Source organism: Colletotrichum phormii (genome assembly GCF_030913505.1).
Source record: "Colletotrichum phormii strain CBS 102054 chromosome Unknown BDP81scaffold_52, whole genome shotgun sequence".
In the NCBI taxonomy this organism is placed as follows: domain Eukaryota; kingdom Fungi; phylum Ascomycota; class Sordariomycetes; order Glomerellales; family Glomerellaceae; genus Colletotrichum; species Colletotrichum phormii.
The window spans coordinates 25,951-42,882 of record NW_026851494.1 but is presented as its reverse complement, the minus strand read 5'-3'; the positions used below and the strand labels follow the sequence as shown (position 1 = coordinate 42,882).

At 52.1% G+C, this 16,932-nt stretch overlaps 3 protein-coding genes and 1 non-coding gene across 4 annotated transcripts; 3 read left to right on the top strand and 1 right to left on the bottom strand.

Annotated features, from left to right (window-relative positions):
- Nucleotides 1–4,154: 4,154 nt before the first annotated feature.
- BDP81DRAFT_477051 (cytochrome P450) lies at nt 4,155–6,002 on the top strand (the record flags this gene model as incomplete). Its single annotated transcript, XM_060594802.1, has 6 exons — nt 4,155–4,268; nt 4,336–4,506; nt 4,549–5,098; nt 5,132–5,448; nt 5,512–5,678; nt 5,745–6,002. 6 exons carry the CDS (start codon nt 4,155–4,157, stop codon nt 5,896–5,898), a joined length of 1,473 nt encoding a protein of 490 aa, XP_060437427.1. The 3' UTR covers nt 5,899–6,002.
- A 209-nt stretch (nt 6,003–6,211) lies between these two features.
- Nucleotides 6,212–7,545, top strand: BDP81DRAFT_443670 (uncharacterized protein). Its single transcript, XM_060591749.1, has one exon. It carries the CDS (start codon nt 6,340–6,342, stop codon nt 7,318–7,320), a length of 981 nt encoding a protein of 326 aa, XP_060437426.1. The 5' UTR covers nt 6,212–6,339; the 3' UTR covers nt 7,321–7,545.
- Nucleotides 7,546–8,525: 980 nt separating this feature from the next.
- Nucleotides 8,526–12,834, top strand: BDP81DRAFT_412033 (uncharacterized protein; the record flags this gene model as incomplete). Its single annotated transcript, XM_060589185.1, has 11 exons — nt 8,526–8,749; nt 8,807–8,897; nt 8,952–9,023; nt 9,081–9,312; nt 9,625–9,716; nt 9,774–9,986; nt 10,040–10,170; nt 10,226–10,670; nt 10,720–11,103; nt 11,159–11,456; nt 11,519–12,834. 11 exons carry the CDS (start codon nt 8,526–8,528, stop codon nt 12,793–12,795), a joined length of 3,459 nt encoding a protein of 1,152 aa, XP_060437425.1. The 3' UTR covers nt 12,796–12,834.
- A 3,305-nt stretch (nt 12,835–16,139) lies between these two features.
- BDP81DRAFT_t390 lies at nt 16,140–16,237 on the bottom strand. The gene has a single exon. It is a non-coding gene; the product is annotated as a tRNA-Asp (tRNA).
- Nucleotides 16,238–16,932: the final 695 nt, after the last annotated feature.

The window sequence follows — 16,932 nt, the reverse complement described above, 5'->3', positions numbered from 1 at the left end:
TTGGGCAGCAGACCAAGGGATTGAGCTCGAGCTACCTCCACCCAACACGAAGGAACCTGTCGGCAGTGGCGAACGAACCGGCCTTGAGATCATCACAAAGATCGTCAAGATGCTAGACTCGTCTGGTCTACCATACGAGCTGTGGCCAGAAGTCGGATTCGCAGCTATATACACATACAATGCGAGTCCAATCCAACGTAACGATTGGATATCTCCAATTCAGACAGAGGAACTCTGGTTCCGACAGTACTTCCGGTGGTGGGCGCCAGCGTACGCAGCGGCGCTCACAAGAGATCTGCGACCACACTGGGGCTGGACCTACGCGTACGGCTGTAGAGCGTACCCGCTCATGAGCGAACGAGAGAGAGGGATTAACAGAAGAAGATTCAAAGTAGAACCACGCGCCCATATCGGATACCTCGTAGGGTATGTGCAGAACGCGCACAACCTCTACAGGATCTGGGTGCCCGCGCTACGAAGGGTTGTCATCACACGGAACGTCAGATTCGACGAGACGAAGTTCTATACGAAGAGCGACGCCAGCGAAGCGATCCAACAAACCGAGGCACAAAACGTGGTCTCCGTCATACAAGAAGAGGACCATGTAGCCGACGCCTTCGCCGACATGCTCGGAGTAATCAGAACGATCCAACTGACCTCCAACACGACACCCTCACAGCCGCAAGCTGAAGCCCCTCATCCCCTGCCAATAGAGAAAGCGGTACAGGACGCTGTCCGCTCGAACGATGGTCAGGCGGAACGAGGGCAAACAGGGTTCCTAACTCCCGAGTCAACACCGGCCCCTGAGGACGTACAACCTCTCGCCGAGTTGACCGAAAATCTCTCACTGAACGAGGTACCCGAACACGAAAGTGAACGGGCAGTGGGACCTCGCGATGGAGAAGACGTCGAAGGCCAGTTCGACGTGTCGGAGCCAGGGCACGTAGAAGAACTGGTTGAAGATGTAATTTACGTCCGCGGAAGCTCTCCTTCCGACGACGAGACGGGTCACTCCCGACAGAACGAGCTGGAAGAGTCAGCCTCTCAAGACCTCGCGCGGCCACGCGACGGAACCGAGATCCCACCTCCAGACTCGACGTCTGACGTGCAGCGCGCGCACTCAGACGGCGGCCCAACAAGAAGAAGCGAAAGAGTCAAACGACCTCCCCAACGATTCCACGGAATAGTCGACCAACCCAAACGGAAATCTCGCACCGTAGACTCAGGGGGTGAATCGTCAACTCAAGCCTTCTTCACGCTCCTTCGTGGCGAGCGATACGAGGACTCAATTCTCTCGATGTTCCTGCCTGATCAGCAGCAAGCACGAGACGAAGCCTCATACGGGCACTTCACCCTTCACTCCATGGTGATTGCTGCCATAAGACGGATCGAATGCCGACTACCTCTGCCTCCACTAGGCGTTCGACTCCATAGAGACCACGCCGTACGACCTCCCAACTCTTGGAGAGAGCTTCATAAGCTCCCAGAAGACATCAAACAGTTGTTCCTCGCAGCAGCACGGGAAGAAATTGCCGAGCTGAAGCGAAAGGGCACCTGGAAGGTCGTACGAAGAGAGGACGCGGGCGACTCTAAACCGCTCCCTCTCAAGTGGGTGTTCTCATACAAGTGGGATACAGACAACTACCTCTCACGCTGCAAAGCGAGAATTTGCGTGAGAGGCGATCTCCAACCAAAGGATCCCCTTGAAGACACATACGCCGCAACTCTTGCGGCGCGTACGTTTCGTGTTACCATCGCTCTCGCAGCGAAGTTTGACCTCGAGCTTAGGCTGCTCGACGTGATCAACGCTTTCCTTAACGCGAAACGAGACCCATCAGGCAAACCAGTCGTTTGCGAATTGCCTGATGGGCACAAACTCCATGGCATGGTGGCCACCCTCACACGCGCTCTGTACGGACTGAGGGATGCCCCCCAACTATGGTACACAGAGTTCTCATCAACCCTCCGCAGCCTAGGCCTCGTCCAGTGCAAGGAGGACCCGTGCATCTTCAGGACGACGGACTCGAAGGTATTCGTCGTCTTCTATGTGGATGACATCCTCGTGATGTACCATAAGAAAGACGAACACCTCGGGAATGCAATAATAGACGGCCTGAAGAATACCTACGAGATGAAGGACATGGGCGAAGCCAACTCGTATCTCGGCATTCGTATCACAAGAGATCGTGCTGCCGGGCACATCTACCTCTGCCACGACCAGTATATCAAAGCAATGGCAGCAAGGTTCGGTCTCGACGACGCTTTCGCACCGGCCACCCCTCTTCCGATGGTCGACTTCGTACCGAACGAGGGAACGGCGACCAAGGCTGAAGTGAAGCTCTACCAAGAGATTGTTGGATCAATCCTGTATACGTCAATAATGATCCGACCCGACGTCGCCTTCGCGGCATCTCTGCTGTCAAGATTTCTTACCAATCCAAGCGAAACTCACATCCGCGCTGCCAAACGAGTGGTCAGATATCTCTACCACACCGCGTACTTGTCGATTCGCTACGGAATGGAAGACGGCGCTCATGTCCTCCTCGCAGCAAGTGACGCTTCGTTCGCTGACGACTCAACTCGTCGATCTTCACAGGGATACATCTTCCTCCTCTTCGGCGGAGTCGTCCAGTGGAAGGCGACGCGCCAAAGTACTGTTACTACGTCTACGACAGAAGCAGAGCTTCTGGCCCTCGAACATACTGCGAAAGAGACGATGGCACTCAAGAGGCTCTTCAGGGATATCACCCTCGATCTCGGCGACGTCTGGAACGTGTACTGTGATAATCAGCAAACGATTCGTCTCGTAGTAGGGGAAGGGGAACGTATCTCAACCCGACTCCGCCACGTCGATATCCAGAATATGTGGTTACGACAAGAGCACGCAGCGGGCAGCTTCAAAGTCGTCTACATGCCAACGAATGATATGCCAGCAGACGGACTTACGAAAAACCTACCACGAGCGAAGTTTGAACACTTCCGAGCACTTCTCAACCTACAGGATGTACGGAACGCATCGCCATGCACACCCAGGGGCCAATTATAACGGAACACAACAACCACGACTATTTACTTTTTCATTTGTACTTACCGCATTCACTACAGATCGTTTTGGAATCTGACGATATCGTATTGCAGCCGCGCCCTCGTTCCACACGGGCGCGACTGAGGGGGTGTGTCGCAGCGCCACACGTGGCGCTGCCGGTTACTGCCGTACGATACCGCTTTCCACAAGCCCATTACCCGTCTTGTACGGTATATAGATAGGACCCTCATACGGGTCTTCCACTTAGAGGAATCAAGCCACTTTCTACCATACAAGTCTTCCACTTGCTACCTCGCTTTGTGATACTTCTGCATGGTCTTTCTTGGAGAGTATGACCGAGAGGACCAGTGAAGAGCAATCAGGAGACTCGGTATTTCCAGCTGCTTTGTGAGGCACTGGAGGTACGCACGGGCTTAGAGGCTGTGATCTATCATCTCGGTCCTTTGGGATGATCGGCAGCATGTACATTACTACATAGAAATCATGGGATGCATGGGTTGATTGACCAATAGGTATTGGAATCTACATGTCTTTACTTACTCACTGAAAGACCGAAGCCCTCAAGTACTACAGATCCTACTCGGTGAAGACCTTCTGCTGCAACTAGATGGATGCTAGAACAACCATGTGCCGGGGACTAGGAAAAACGCGAGTACGTAGGGCTCGTTCCGGCGCACAAAATGGCCCCCGTTGCGAAAAGAGGAACGCTGATCCTGTCCTATGCGGACGCCCGGAAGTGAATATTTATCCGGGATTCCGGGAAAGTTGTTCCGAGATCTGGTCGGGAGTGGGTCCTTTCCAGTCCGCTCCGAACCCGACTCCGAAGACAGTGGGGCACTGACGATCCTACGGCCGGATCGTTCATCCCGCTGCCAATGCCGTTACAATATGCGAGTATTCGGGGTTGGAAGGCTGAAATTAGTACCCAGCGGAGTTTTGATGATCGCGAAACGCTTTGTCACGGACTTTAGCAAGTTTCCTAGTGGCTAATACTTCGCTCCTTCCCTAAGTACATAGGATGATAGAATGCTAATATAAATGGTATGCCACGAGCACTTCTATCTGGATTATAGGGGAACTCAACCACAGTTCATCTCCATCAAAAGACATGGAATTCGATGCAAGAAAGACTCTGGCCGATTGGCCGACCTTTTCGGCCAAGGCTTTGGACATTTTGGCAGAGACAAGTCGGGCGCAAATGTTTGTTGCAGCATTGGTTCTTGTAAGTCAAACCCTGATTGTGCAATATATGCATGTTAAGAACAAGAACTGAATTCCCTTTATTAAAGATTCCCGTTTGGTTCGTCTTCAAGTCCGTATACAATGCGTACTTCCATCCTCTAGCCAAATTTCCCGGTCCGCTCTATGCCCGCTGCTCAAACATACCATACATGGCGGTGCAGACGAAAGGGGCAATGCTCGCCTGGCTCAGTTCTCTGCACGCGCAATACGGCGATGTTGTACGAATCTGAGCTTCCAGACTCGGCATCATCAACGGGCAGGCCTGGAAGGGCATCTATGCTCACAAGACGGGAGGCAAGAAGAGCTTCCCCAAAGATCCGCGCATGTACGGAACCGATCCCAATGGTCACCGCAATCTGATCACGACATTGCCCGACTCCGACCATAGTCGCCTCCGAAGAGTGTTTTCCCCAGCATTCTCGGAAAGAAGTCTGAAGGCGCAGGCTCCCCTCATTCTGTCGTACGTGGATCAGCTCATGGCGAACATCCGCCGTGGCATCAAGACAGATGCAGACGCCAAGTTTGACATGGTCAAGCTGTATAACTTGACGACATTCGATATCATGGCCGAGCTTGCATTCGGGGAATCGCTTGGTCTCCTTGCCAACTCGGAGTACTCGGGATGGGTCGCCAATATTTTCGACAACCTGAAGAACAACGCGATCGCCCAAGTCGGTCGTGAGTGGACATGGCTCGGCACCGTTATCCGCATGATCACGCCACCAAAGCTCAAGAAGGCCGCCGACATGCCCTTTAAGCATGCCATTGAGCGAGTCGACCGCAGGCTTGAAAGGGACACTGACCAGGCAGGTATTTGGAAACTGGTTCTCAGTTAGCCCGAAGGCAAACAGATTGATAAGTTTGACATGTACAACAATGCGTCGGTTTTCATGGTCGCTGGATCCGAAACCACGGCAACGATTCTCAGTGGTGTCACGTATTTGTTGCTCCGGAACCCCGACAAGCTGGCTCGTCTTGTGAGCGAGATCCGCGATGTCGAGTCTGAAGATGAGTTGGACATTCAGAGACTTTCTGCGTTGCCGTACATGACGGCCGTCCTCAATGAGGCACTACGCTGGTACCCCCCAGTCCCTGTTGGAGTCTGGAGAGAAGTTCCAGAGGGTGGCAGCGCTGTCGCAGGACACTGGATTCCTGAGAAGGTGGGCAATTCTTCGATACAAGCCCTTGTTTCCTACATGACCTTTTCTAACTTCCCATTCCAGACTCGCGTCTCAGTCCCGCAGTTCCCAGCGAACCATTCGCCCCGCAACTTCAAGGATCCCGAAGCATTCATTCCTGAGCGGTGGATTCCTGGGCCGGACTATGAGCCAAACACGAAAGATGTGGTGCAGCCATTCTCAATTGGCCCCCGTAACTGCATTGGAATTAAGTAAGTTCTCTTGCATCTCTGATGTGTAAGAGCTCCAGTCCGCTGACCGCAGTGTTCTTGATTTAGTCTCGCTTGGCACGAAATGAGGCTTATTCTGGCCAAAACGCTCTGGAACTTCGACCTCAGTCTTTGCCAGGAAAGTGAGAATTGGTCAGACCAGAAGGCCTACATTCTCTGGGAGAAGCACCCCTTGATGGTCACTATCAAGTCCGTGCGATGAGGTTGTCTCTAGAGAGGGTCCGAGAGCGAGGATAGCTTGTTGGAGTCGCGACTGTAGTCACAAGTGTAAGATATCAAAGATGGGTTCTAGAAATTGTGCAGATCGTCACGGAAATCAGGTAGATGCGTAATAGAGTTAAGCTGTCTTTCTCACCACTCTGGCAGACAGGCAACAAAGCTGGTGACGAATTAAAACTGCTAGCAATACGATGCGATATTGTTAGTACAGTTGGAAACGGATCACCGGGGCGGAGCGACTCGACTACGTCATGCTGTTTCCTATTTAGGACATCAATCCAACATCAACTGGGACCATTGCGCCGGGCAAAATCCCATCAAAACCGCATCTTGAACATCTCAACCTCAAAGTTCTACCACAAAACTCAAACCCAGCGATATTCCGATAGCTATTCAAGACAAATCGCAAACATTACCGGCACCGATGACGATCCAAGTAAGCGACCGAACCGGTTGGCTGGGAGCGCTGAGGGCTCAACGGCCCGTCCTCGTCCACCTCAATGCCGACACCACATGGCTCATTCAGTTGCCATATCCCCCGTTACTGGCCCCGCCTCCCGGTCGAAAGCACTTCAATGTCCTCATCGACCCGTGGTTGCAGGGGCCGCAATCCGACGTCGCGTCATGGTTCTCTACACAGTGGCACGTTGTCGAACCCAGCCTGAAGACCATGGACCAACTCAACTCGATTCTCGCCGGGTTTGAAGCCAACTCAGACAAGCCAAAAGTCACTGATAAGTCATACATCGACGTCGTCGTCATTTCGCATGAGTTCACCGATCATTGTCACCAGACGACGCTAGAAGAGCTCCCCAAGTCAACACCAGTGTTTGCTACCGATAAAGCTGCTGACCTCATTCAGTCATGGGGTCACTTTTCTTCCGTCACCACCACTCCTGGATTCTCCTCCGAAACCAAAGATTGGAAGTCTGATCTGAGTATTTCCGGCCTTCCCCCATGGGTCGGCATTGGGCGTGTCATCACCGAAGGGAACGCGTTGTATTACCACTCAGCAATTATGATCGTCTTTGACTCGGGGAAACTGGAGACTATTTTATACTCCCCTCATGGTATACAAGCAGCAGACCTGGAATGCGTCCGTAGGTCCGGGCTCTCAACTTTGGCTTTACTTCATGGCCTTCACGATGTACGCATTTGGATGACGAAACAATTAAATTTGGGAGCTCTGAATGGCATTCAAGCCGTGGCAGAGACTGGAGCTCGGTACTGGGTTGCAACGCACGACGAAGCCAAGAAGGGTGGCGGGCTCATCGCCCCTCTGCTTTTGCGTACGCAGTATACCCTCAAACAGGCTGTTGAGGCCGAAGAGGCAAGGATGCAGGGTAAAGTGCCAGATTATGATTTCGTTGAGCTTGGTTCGGGGGATGGATTGGTTCTGCGGTAGGTGAGCTGCGATTGGATGCCCTATCTTCGCAATATAGGTAATTTGCTCTCGGAGTGCGGCACAACCCGACCACGAATGCCAGGTCGACATGAGTTAATGTTGAACTATTGAGTTGTATGTTCCAGATCGGAACACCGGCTATTTTCTTACTGCATTGTACTTTAGTATTGTCGTACAAAAACGAATCCGTAATTGCCGGCCAGCAATTACGCCTTATTTACCACAAGTATGTAACTTAGGTAGCACCGCGTCGACACCTGGTAGTTAAGACGGAATTTCGTAGGTTTCACTAGATCATCTCAAGTGCGATGGGCCATACCTTGTCAGAGTGAGTTGATTTTAACGACCTCGGCAGGCGAGCAACCTGGCCCAGACTTTAGGCATTGAAAGGTGAAGGCGAGACTGACCGTGTGGACAACGATCGCACATCAGGCAAAGACAGAAATCGCTTTCCGAGCTATCAAATCTAAACGCTCAAGATGAAAGAAAATCCTTCTCGAACAAAATGATGCCTTGAGCTTATCACCTGATTTCGTAGGTGGGCAAGCACCGCAGGCAGCAACTACAACGGCGCCCCCATGCTATTGCCGGTCCCTGTCAAACTCGGAATCTGCCAAGCGCAACGGGCCGTATGGCTTGGCTGAATTCCATCCCTGCCGGCTTGCTGGGTGCTACCATTTTCACGGACCTTACTCCGACAACAGTGTTTTCGTACTCGGAGAGCCCCCGCAGTGGCATCCAGATGTGACGCTTTCTGAGGATGCCGATGTTGGAAGGATCATGATCGCGGGATGAGGAGGATCAAGCATGGACATGTTATTGCTTTGGCATATGAAGAATCCTTCCGAGGTGCAGCCCCCACTTGCTACTGCTTACCATGGGCTTTAATACAGTGGGTAATCGGGATCGCAGACCCTGCGATTGCACGATGCGAAGCTGACAAGTGCTCGAAGGGGAAACTCTACCGGGTCTAGGCTAGTAAACTCTGGTTCTTCAATCTTAAAATTTAAGTCTAACGTGTGGATTAGCTAGGCAGCAGGAAAGTAGCCGGTGTAAGTGACTGGAGCTCGGGGTCTTCACGATGTCGAAGACAGTCGAACGACTTCATCCCAGGCTTTGGTGAGAAGAGGCATATAAAAGTGACGCTTTCATTCTCCTTGGACCACTTTCTTCCGGTCATCATCTTACTTTCGTTAATTTTCACGATGCATTGGCTGGGACTCTTGCTCGCAGGCTCCAGCCTAGGCGGGCTGTGTTCTGCGTTACCTGCAAACTACGATCCTCGCAACTATGACTCCCCGATAGTCGAGACTCACCCTTTCGCCGACTTTGGTCCCATTTTGTCGGAGCGAGCGGAAAAGCCTGATTTGCGAATCTTGCCGCTTGGTGCGTCCATCATGAGCGGTGTCGGGTCATCGAATGGCAACGGGTATGTTAATGATTTAGACTTTTAGCCCTACGAAGCAATGGAGCTGACATTTGGTAGTCTAAGAAAGCCTCTGAGGGATGCTCTTCGATTTGATGGCTTTGAGGTTGATATGGTTGGAGGCCGAAACTCCGGGACCATGAAAGACAATGTAAGCTCACTAGTAGCTGAGCATCGTGAGATTCTGGCTAATACATGAGCTTAGGATCACGAAGCGAACCCTGGAGATATTTTAACCGAGTTTCGAACCCGACTTCAGCACGCGCTGGGATACAAGGTCTGTGGCAGCTGTATTGTTATTATACAACTACTTACTTACTGATCATCAAAACAGGCAAACATTATCATCATCAACAGAGGTACGAACGACGCAGTGCGAACCATAGACCCAGGCGGCGTATATAGTCGCATGAATGATATGCTCAACGATATCTGGAACTCCGAGGACATGGGAAACGCTTGTGTCATGTTATCGACTCTTGACACTTCAGACGAAGCTGGCAAGGTTAACCGCATTGGCATGAATCAGGAGTATCGACGACTGGTCAATGACCGAGCGGCGGACGGTAGATGTATCTGTTGGTATCACAGGCGTGATACGTTTCCTCATGAGGATGTATCTTCGGCAACAATCACGTCGATGTCCGTGATAATTGCTGTTGTTGTTCTTCTTCTTTCTATTTACATTGTGGGCAGGGGTCGGTCGAAGTAGGTGGTGACAGCCTGGGTGGTTGCCCCACCTTAACCGGCCGTGGTGACTAAGCCAGTTGTCCCACTTCGCCCAGGGCAGGCGCCAGCCAGCCCACGATACCTGCCCATTGCTCCTTATCAGCCTTGCCGTTCCGACAGTATCGTTCTGGCTGATATGGATACACAAGAAGGGCCTCAGCATGGCTGGATACGAGCGGGAGACGCAAAACCTGAGTGGGCGGACTACAAAGACCAGGAGGATCCACATACGCATCCCAATGTAGGTCTGCTCCCGGCCCATATCCTTGGCTATGTATCACTAACACAACTTCTAAAGGATGAAGGACATCGTAAGATGGCATACATCTTCTATAGAGCCATCCTGAAGGCAGTCGCCCTCGGGCAGGTCATGCCGCCGTCGACAAACTTTGAAGTGGCTGATCCGGTTTGCGACAAGGTTTCTGGCTCAGGCCTCAATCCGGGTGGTAAAACGCAGAGAGGTACTGACAACGATGATGATGTCTACCGTCATTACAGCGAAGAGATGGGGGTAAGGGATGCGAACATATCCTATGATTAAGTTGATTCAGCTAACAGCAGTAGATCATCTGGTCGACGACCGAAAGCGAGTGGGACCGTGACCAGTGGCGATTCGCTCGACTCTTCTCGGACAAGTACGATGACTTCGTTGCGTGGGTCAAAACCGGCACTGCCAAGAATACTTTTGCCGTTTGGTGAATTGCATCCTTCTATTTCGTGTCCGAACTTCTTGAGACTAACGTGGCTCAGGTCCAACTCTGGAGATGGAAAGGGCGAGTTTACGAAGCTTTCGACCGATTTTGACCCTGGCATGTACTGCGACGCGGGTAGTCAACACTTCATTGACATGAACGGCGACGGCCTCGACGATATGGTCTGTATCGATGAAAAGGGCAACGCATACCTCTCTATCAACAATGGAGATGGCAGCAGAGGATTGAGGCCGCCGACGTTCTACCATCTAGGTCTGATCAAGAGCACCGAAACATCCAGCAGAGACAACGTGCGCATGGCCGATATTGACGGCGATGGAAGAGGCGACTACCTTGTCATCGACAAGCTAGGCACTGTGACTGCCTGGCGAAACGGATGGCTGGAGGACAAGCCCAAGTACTGGCAGGCTTTGGGTGTACGCTGGACTGATCAGTACACAAGAGATATCAAGGGCGTTCAGTTTCATGATATCAATGGAGATGTATGTCATAGCCTTACTACACACACGTTGAAGCTGACAGTATGAAAAGGGTCGCGACGACTGGCTTTGGACGGACAAGACAGACGCTACAACCACCTTCACAAACAGCCGCTCTTGCAAAAAGAAGAAAGAGGGCGATGGTCTGAACGTCGCTTGGCGTCAAGGCTTCTTCGAGAAAGAAGGCACTGGGCCTACGCACAAGGGTTTTCCTGGCTACATCACCAAGGAAGAGACCGATCTCCGCAAACGCGTTCACTTTGCCCGGGTCTACGGTGGTTCATCATCCTTTGGAAATCTCTCGCTGAAAGACTATGTCTTCCTCGAGCATTTGAAGCTTAGCAACGGCATGCACAGCTTCAAGATGCGCGTGTGGAAGAACACTGGCGGAGGCGCCTCCAAGCTCAAGATGGACGGCAACAAGTATTGCAACATGGTTGGTCACGCCGATGGCCGGTTCAGACTATGTATGGACATGGTCCAATGGCAAGATGGAGCTCTTTGAGAATCGAGGCAAGAAGGCCATCGCCGACAACGACGCTGAAGGCTTCTGGGACTGGAGTCCCGGTGTCATCTGGACGCCGCCTACAGCCATGCACCGGCTGGATTTGCACCTCGCTGACTGGGACGGCGATGGTGCATGCGATATCATCCACGTCAACCCCAACACCAACAGGTTGAGGGTATTCATCAACGAGTACCCTAAGACGAAGTCTTGGCAATTCACCGAGATCAGCGACGTGCCCAGCCTTCCCTGTCGTGAGAAAAGAGGTGTTGGAATCAACGACTGTAAGTTTACTATGGAAATCCACGGTGTTACATCCAAACAAGTTTGATGCTAAAAAGACCAGTGGCTTTACGCTTCGCAGATTTGACTGGCAATAAGACAGCCGACTTCCTTTGTATCCGCCCCGATGGATTCATCACCGGACTTCTGCATCAAGACGATGGGCGCTTCAAGGTGGTCGGGCAGATCAAGGTTGCCGAGGGCCACGACAGAGCCATGCTTCGCTTTGCTGACGTCAATGGCGACGGAAGAGACGAACTCCTGTGGATTGAGAAGTTCTCGGGCGATACTTGGGTCTGGTATAACCAAGGCAAAGATGCCAGCAGACCACTGGGTTCTGCGTTCCACTGGCGTCAACAGACAGAGATGGCGTACGCAGGTCTCGCTGCCGGAACATGTCTCTTCTACACGGATCTGTCAGGCGACTTCCGAGCGGACGAGCATTACATCCTCGAGTTCATCAATGACATCGCCGAGACATCCTTCAGCCCCGCCTGTGGTCTCAGCAATGTCGAGGGGGATGATCCCGAGGGCGTTGTCGACCCAGATCTACCCGTGAGACCTGAAGACCCCGACAGCGGCAACGACGAAGTTCCGGAGGGAATCTGCGCGTACCCCTTCCTCGGAACAACGCAGTTGACGCTCAAAAACATTTGGGAAAAGTCGGGTGCCGGTGCCAGCCTGGCGAAGTGGTTCGAGACAAACAGTCGGGGAACCTGGTCAGCAAACTATCTGGCAAAAGTTCTCAATACGCAGGTTACTCTTGGGAATATCTTCACTTCTTGCGCTGGCCCTGCCAAGAGTTTCTCCGAGTACAATCCTCCCGAGGCGTTTTACGTGCACATGCAGATTGCCGACACGCATGACGGCATATTCAAGTTCTGGGGCATGATGGTCAACGACAGCGTCACTGCTCTGGGGAGTGACATTACTACTATTGTGAACAAGTTCGGCACGCCCAAGGACGACACCAATACCATTCTCAACATGCTGGTCGGTCTCTTCACGAGTCTTGCTGGCGTTGGCGGGGCCATATCAGACGCTCTGCCGGGGAGCACAGGAGCGGGTGTCCTCGGCAGGTTTGTCAACCCCATGACGCTGTTCGCTGGCGTTATTGCTATTGCAGCCACGACCGCTGAAAACGTGCCTGAAGTCGATCCCGCCGGGCTCCAGCAGAACTTGAAAGACAGTTACTGTTGGATCTCTGAGCAGTCGGCAGAAAAGATGGATCTGGAAGGCGGTATGGGCACTTACAAACGGCCCTTTCACTTATATACCACTTCTGGGAGATCGTGGGCTCTGCCCACAATCTCCTCCTTCCACCTCAAGACGCAGCAATAATAGACCATTATTGACACTTCGTTCCAACCGTACGGTTGCCCTGCTGACGTGTATACCAACAGTTACAGCAGTATGTTCTCTCGCATCTCGAATCACTGCAAAACTGCACTGAATTCCGTGATTAATGGAGAAACAATTCCACGAGTTGGCGAAGAGGGCATGAGGGATTGTATTCTGCATCATTTTGATGATGGCGCGTGGTTGAGCTCCGAGTGGGTGAACGACATGATTGAGATGATGGCGACCAATGTGTTCAGCAAATTCGTAAGTTTGCTCTATTCTTTTAATTGTCAAAGCGTTCAGCCCATGTCACTAACACACAACTTCCCTCTCGCCTAATTTTTCTTGGCATCCACTGTTAGTGTAATACGTGGGCTACCACAAAAACCCTTAACAGCTGAAAATCCTTCACCTCTCTCACCCAGCGCCCTCCCGCGATGGCCTCGCAGCCTCCGGCGGACTCTGGACCGCTGCCGGCCTCCTCGGCCGGCCCTGACCGAGGCTCTGGACCCCCTCCGGAGTCGTCCTCAACCTCTAGGGCTAAACGCCGCCGCGGTACCGAGGCCCAGCCACCCCGGCCCAGCCTTGTGGGAAGCCAACCTGACGCCTATCCCATCGGGTGCTAACTCACCTCATTTTGCCAAGACCTCCAAGTACCCACTATTTACACTTTATTACCCCGCATTTAAAGGGGTACTTGACGATACGTCACTCATTCCTATGCTCTTTTGCCCATTATCATCACTATTATTACTATTTTGATTGATATTGTTATGTCTTCTGGTGATTCTGATACCTCTATTGCATCTAATGCTTCTATTACTTCTATACGCAGCTGTATAGTAGTTGAGGTCCACCCAGAAGACCTTACTGCTGCCTGTATTACAGACTGTACGCCCGAGCGCTGTGACGCAGCTACAGTCCGGCCCCACGAACCTCCGGCTACTCAGCATGGTCCTCCGGGCTCCTTCCGGCCCTTGACGTGCCGGCCCGGGCCCAAGAGATACGGGGGCTGCCGGCAAGCCCGCTTGAACTGTTCCTCCAATACGTTCCGCAGAGCCTCGTGGAGCAGTGGGCCCAGTGGACGAATACAGCGCCGTTGTCTAAGGAGGGCCCTAGGGCTACAACGTCTAGAGCGAATTCATGGCGGCAGACTTCAGCAGACGAGATATACCTCTTCCTAGGGATCCTATTATATATAGGGATTCATAGGGAGTCTAGATTATCAACCTATTGGTCAACCCAGCAGCAAACGGAGGATCCTATCCACCTATTTACACGGTTTATGTCCCGGGACCGTTTCCAACTGCTACTCCAGCGACTACGGATATTCAACACTGCGGAATTCCAGCCCAGCCGGCCCAGCCAGCCTAGCTGGGGCCGGGGCCGGGGCCAGGGCCGGGCCCAGGATCAAATGCCAGATGTATACCGTAAAGTTAACCAGTGGTCAGCCCACATCCAAGAGACTGGGGATTCCCTTTATATACCTGGTTCAGACCTTACAGTTGAGGAGGCTATGGTCCGATTTACAGGTCGATCTCTTGAGACGACAACGATTTCAACGAAACCTATCCCAACTGGCTATAAGATCTGGATCCTTGCCCAGTCTGGCTACTGTATACGGTGGCTGTGGCACGTCCATGGAAAGGGCCCATACGCATTAGTCCCCCAGGCCCGGCCAGCTAGGCCAGCTGCTGGAAAGCTGGCTCTGTTAACACCAACGCAGCAGGTAGTAACTACGCTTATTTCACTACTTCCAGCTGCAACCTACCACGTATTTCTTGACAATCTCTTCGCCTCTGTACGTCTCTTTCGTACCTTACGGAACCAACAGGTTAGAGCTTCTGGTACTTGCCGGAAGGATAGTGGGATAGATAAGACCTTAGTTAAAGAGAAAGAGACTGAGGGAGGAGATATCCCCTGGGGTGAAGTACACTGTATCCCTACTTTAGATGGGGAGGTAAGCTAGCAGCCTAGCCAAGCCCAGCCCAGCCCAGCCCAGCCTAGCCCAGCCTAGCCAGCCTACCTACCTAGCTAACTAGTAAATAGGTTAACCAGTTTACCTGGAAGGATAATGCCCTTGTACTATTTCTATCAACTGTCTTCCAGAACGGCGAGGAAGTTATCCGCAGCCGCCGCCGCCCAGCTGGGAATTCCACTGCTAAGAGGGCTGCCCGACAAGTCTTTGGCCCAGACGTCCGCAAGAACCTACTAATCCCTCGGGCAATTAATAAATATAACCACAAGATGAATAGGGTTAATATAAGTAACCAGATGAGGTCCTATTATCAATATAGCTGCCCTATTTGTTAAGGAGGCTAGCAGTCAATTACCTAGAATTTTCTACTAGAACTGGTAGTTGTGAATAGCTTCTTACTGCAGCTCTCGGGCAGCCTAGGTAGCAGAAGGTAAAAACCCACTACCGCTAGGGGCAGCTGCTTACAGCCCAGCTTATCCAGCAGTTCGGACCATTAGCACAAGGACGGCAGAGGTCACGGCCTAGACGGGCTGTAGATAAAAAGAATACCTCTATTCCATGGGAACAGCATAGGAAGGGGTCGAGGAAGGTTAATTCGCCTTGCTCTTATTGTAGTAATCTGAGGGCATTAAGGGCCCGCCAGACCCTAGGTGAGATATCTGGGAATAATCTCATTAAAAAAAGAAAGAAAACACGGAGGGGGTGCTTAGATTATAATATACCGTTGTGTATTGATGGAGAGTGCCGGAACCTCTGGCACACCCAAATTATATAGGAAATTGAGGTACTATGCCCCTATTGGTTAACTCAATAGATTCACAACCCCTTATTGGCTCTACCCCGCCCTTGGCGAAAATGGGGTCAAGTGGCACTCGATGGGATAGCCTATATAATCTAAGCTTTAAAGAGGATTATAGGTAGCGAGGCGGCGGCTCCGACCCCGCGCCGGAACTGGGCCGATGTGGCGGCCTCAGCCCCGGCCCGTATCCGAAACCTAACCCGGCCCCAAGGCCAGACGCAGACTCGGGCCCAGACCCAGGCCCTGGCTCTGGCCTAACTAAAGGAGGACCTCCGAATCTTTGCCCGTATCCCTAAAGAGGATCTAACGGCTACTAGGAAGTATGCCCCTTTTACTTTATACCGGACGATCTACTAGGCTCTTAGGCTCTAGTGTTACGACCCAACATGCACGACCAAGAACAGGGCCTGCCCCGCAGGCTTACGACGGTTACGATACGCCATACATGCACAGCACAAGGTGATGATGATGATGATGAGTATTTAACGTCTGGTAACAAAAGGACGTGCCGGGCGCTATGCCGACATGGTCTATGCTAATCTAAACTATGTTACAGGCTAAAAATAACTCCTCGACGGGGAATTGAACCCCGGTCCCCTGCGAATCGACTTAGGGATAAATTCCCGGTTGATAAGCAGATATCCTCACCACTAGACTATCGGGGTGCACAGCACAAGGGGACACAAGGCACCCTCTCACGGAACGGAAGAACTATGGTACAAGTCACGTGATGATAAGATAAGGATCATTTGGGATCAATATGATCCATCATCATCATGGGGGCTAGCGAATGGATAGAGGAGACCAATTTCTTTTCCGAAATTTGCCCGAGTCATTGAACAGGAACGTTAGGTGAAGACGGTAGCCTGTAACATAGTTTAGATTAGCATAGACCATGTCGGCATAGCGCCCGGCACGTCCTTTTGTTACCAGACGTTAAATACATCATCATCATCATCATCACCCGGCTGCACTTGACTTTCCGCTTCTGGCACGCAACGCAGGCAATGAGGCGCCGAGCGAAACCTGGCTGGTCACTGTCGGGAGACATCGAATCCGGCCCGGAGGCTCCGAATGAGAAGGTGGCCATGTTTCCTGGGCGAGAGAAGGGCCGAGAATCCCAGCGGGCCCGAAGGAACAGCCGGCGCTGTAAGGGCGAGAGGGGGGACTATAAGACTGGCCGGAAAGAAGGTGTGACGTGGAGCTTTTTCCCTTCGTAAGATGGGGAGGGCTGCATATGTGTCGTAGACACGGGAGTGAAAAGATGGTGCCGCCTCCTTTTAATTCGCTCTGTACAGAATTTCTGTCCTTCGGTATCGAAAGTTTGTCCGACGATCCGCAAACCCATGATTCACTAACT

What these genes read in the sequence shown, in the direction of transcription:
- BDP81DRAFT_443670 (XM_060591749.1), top strand. Translation starts at nt 6,340, where the DNA reads ATGACGATCCAAGTAAGCGACCGAACCGGTTGGCTGGGAGCGCTGAGG.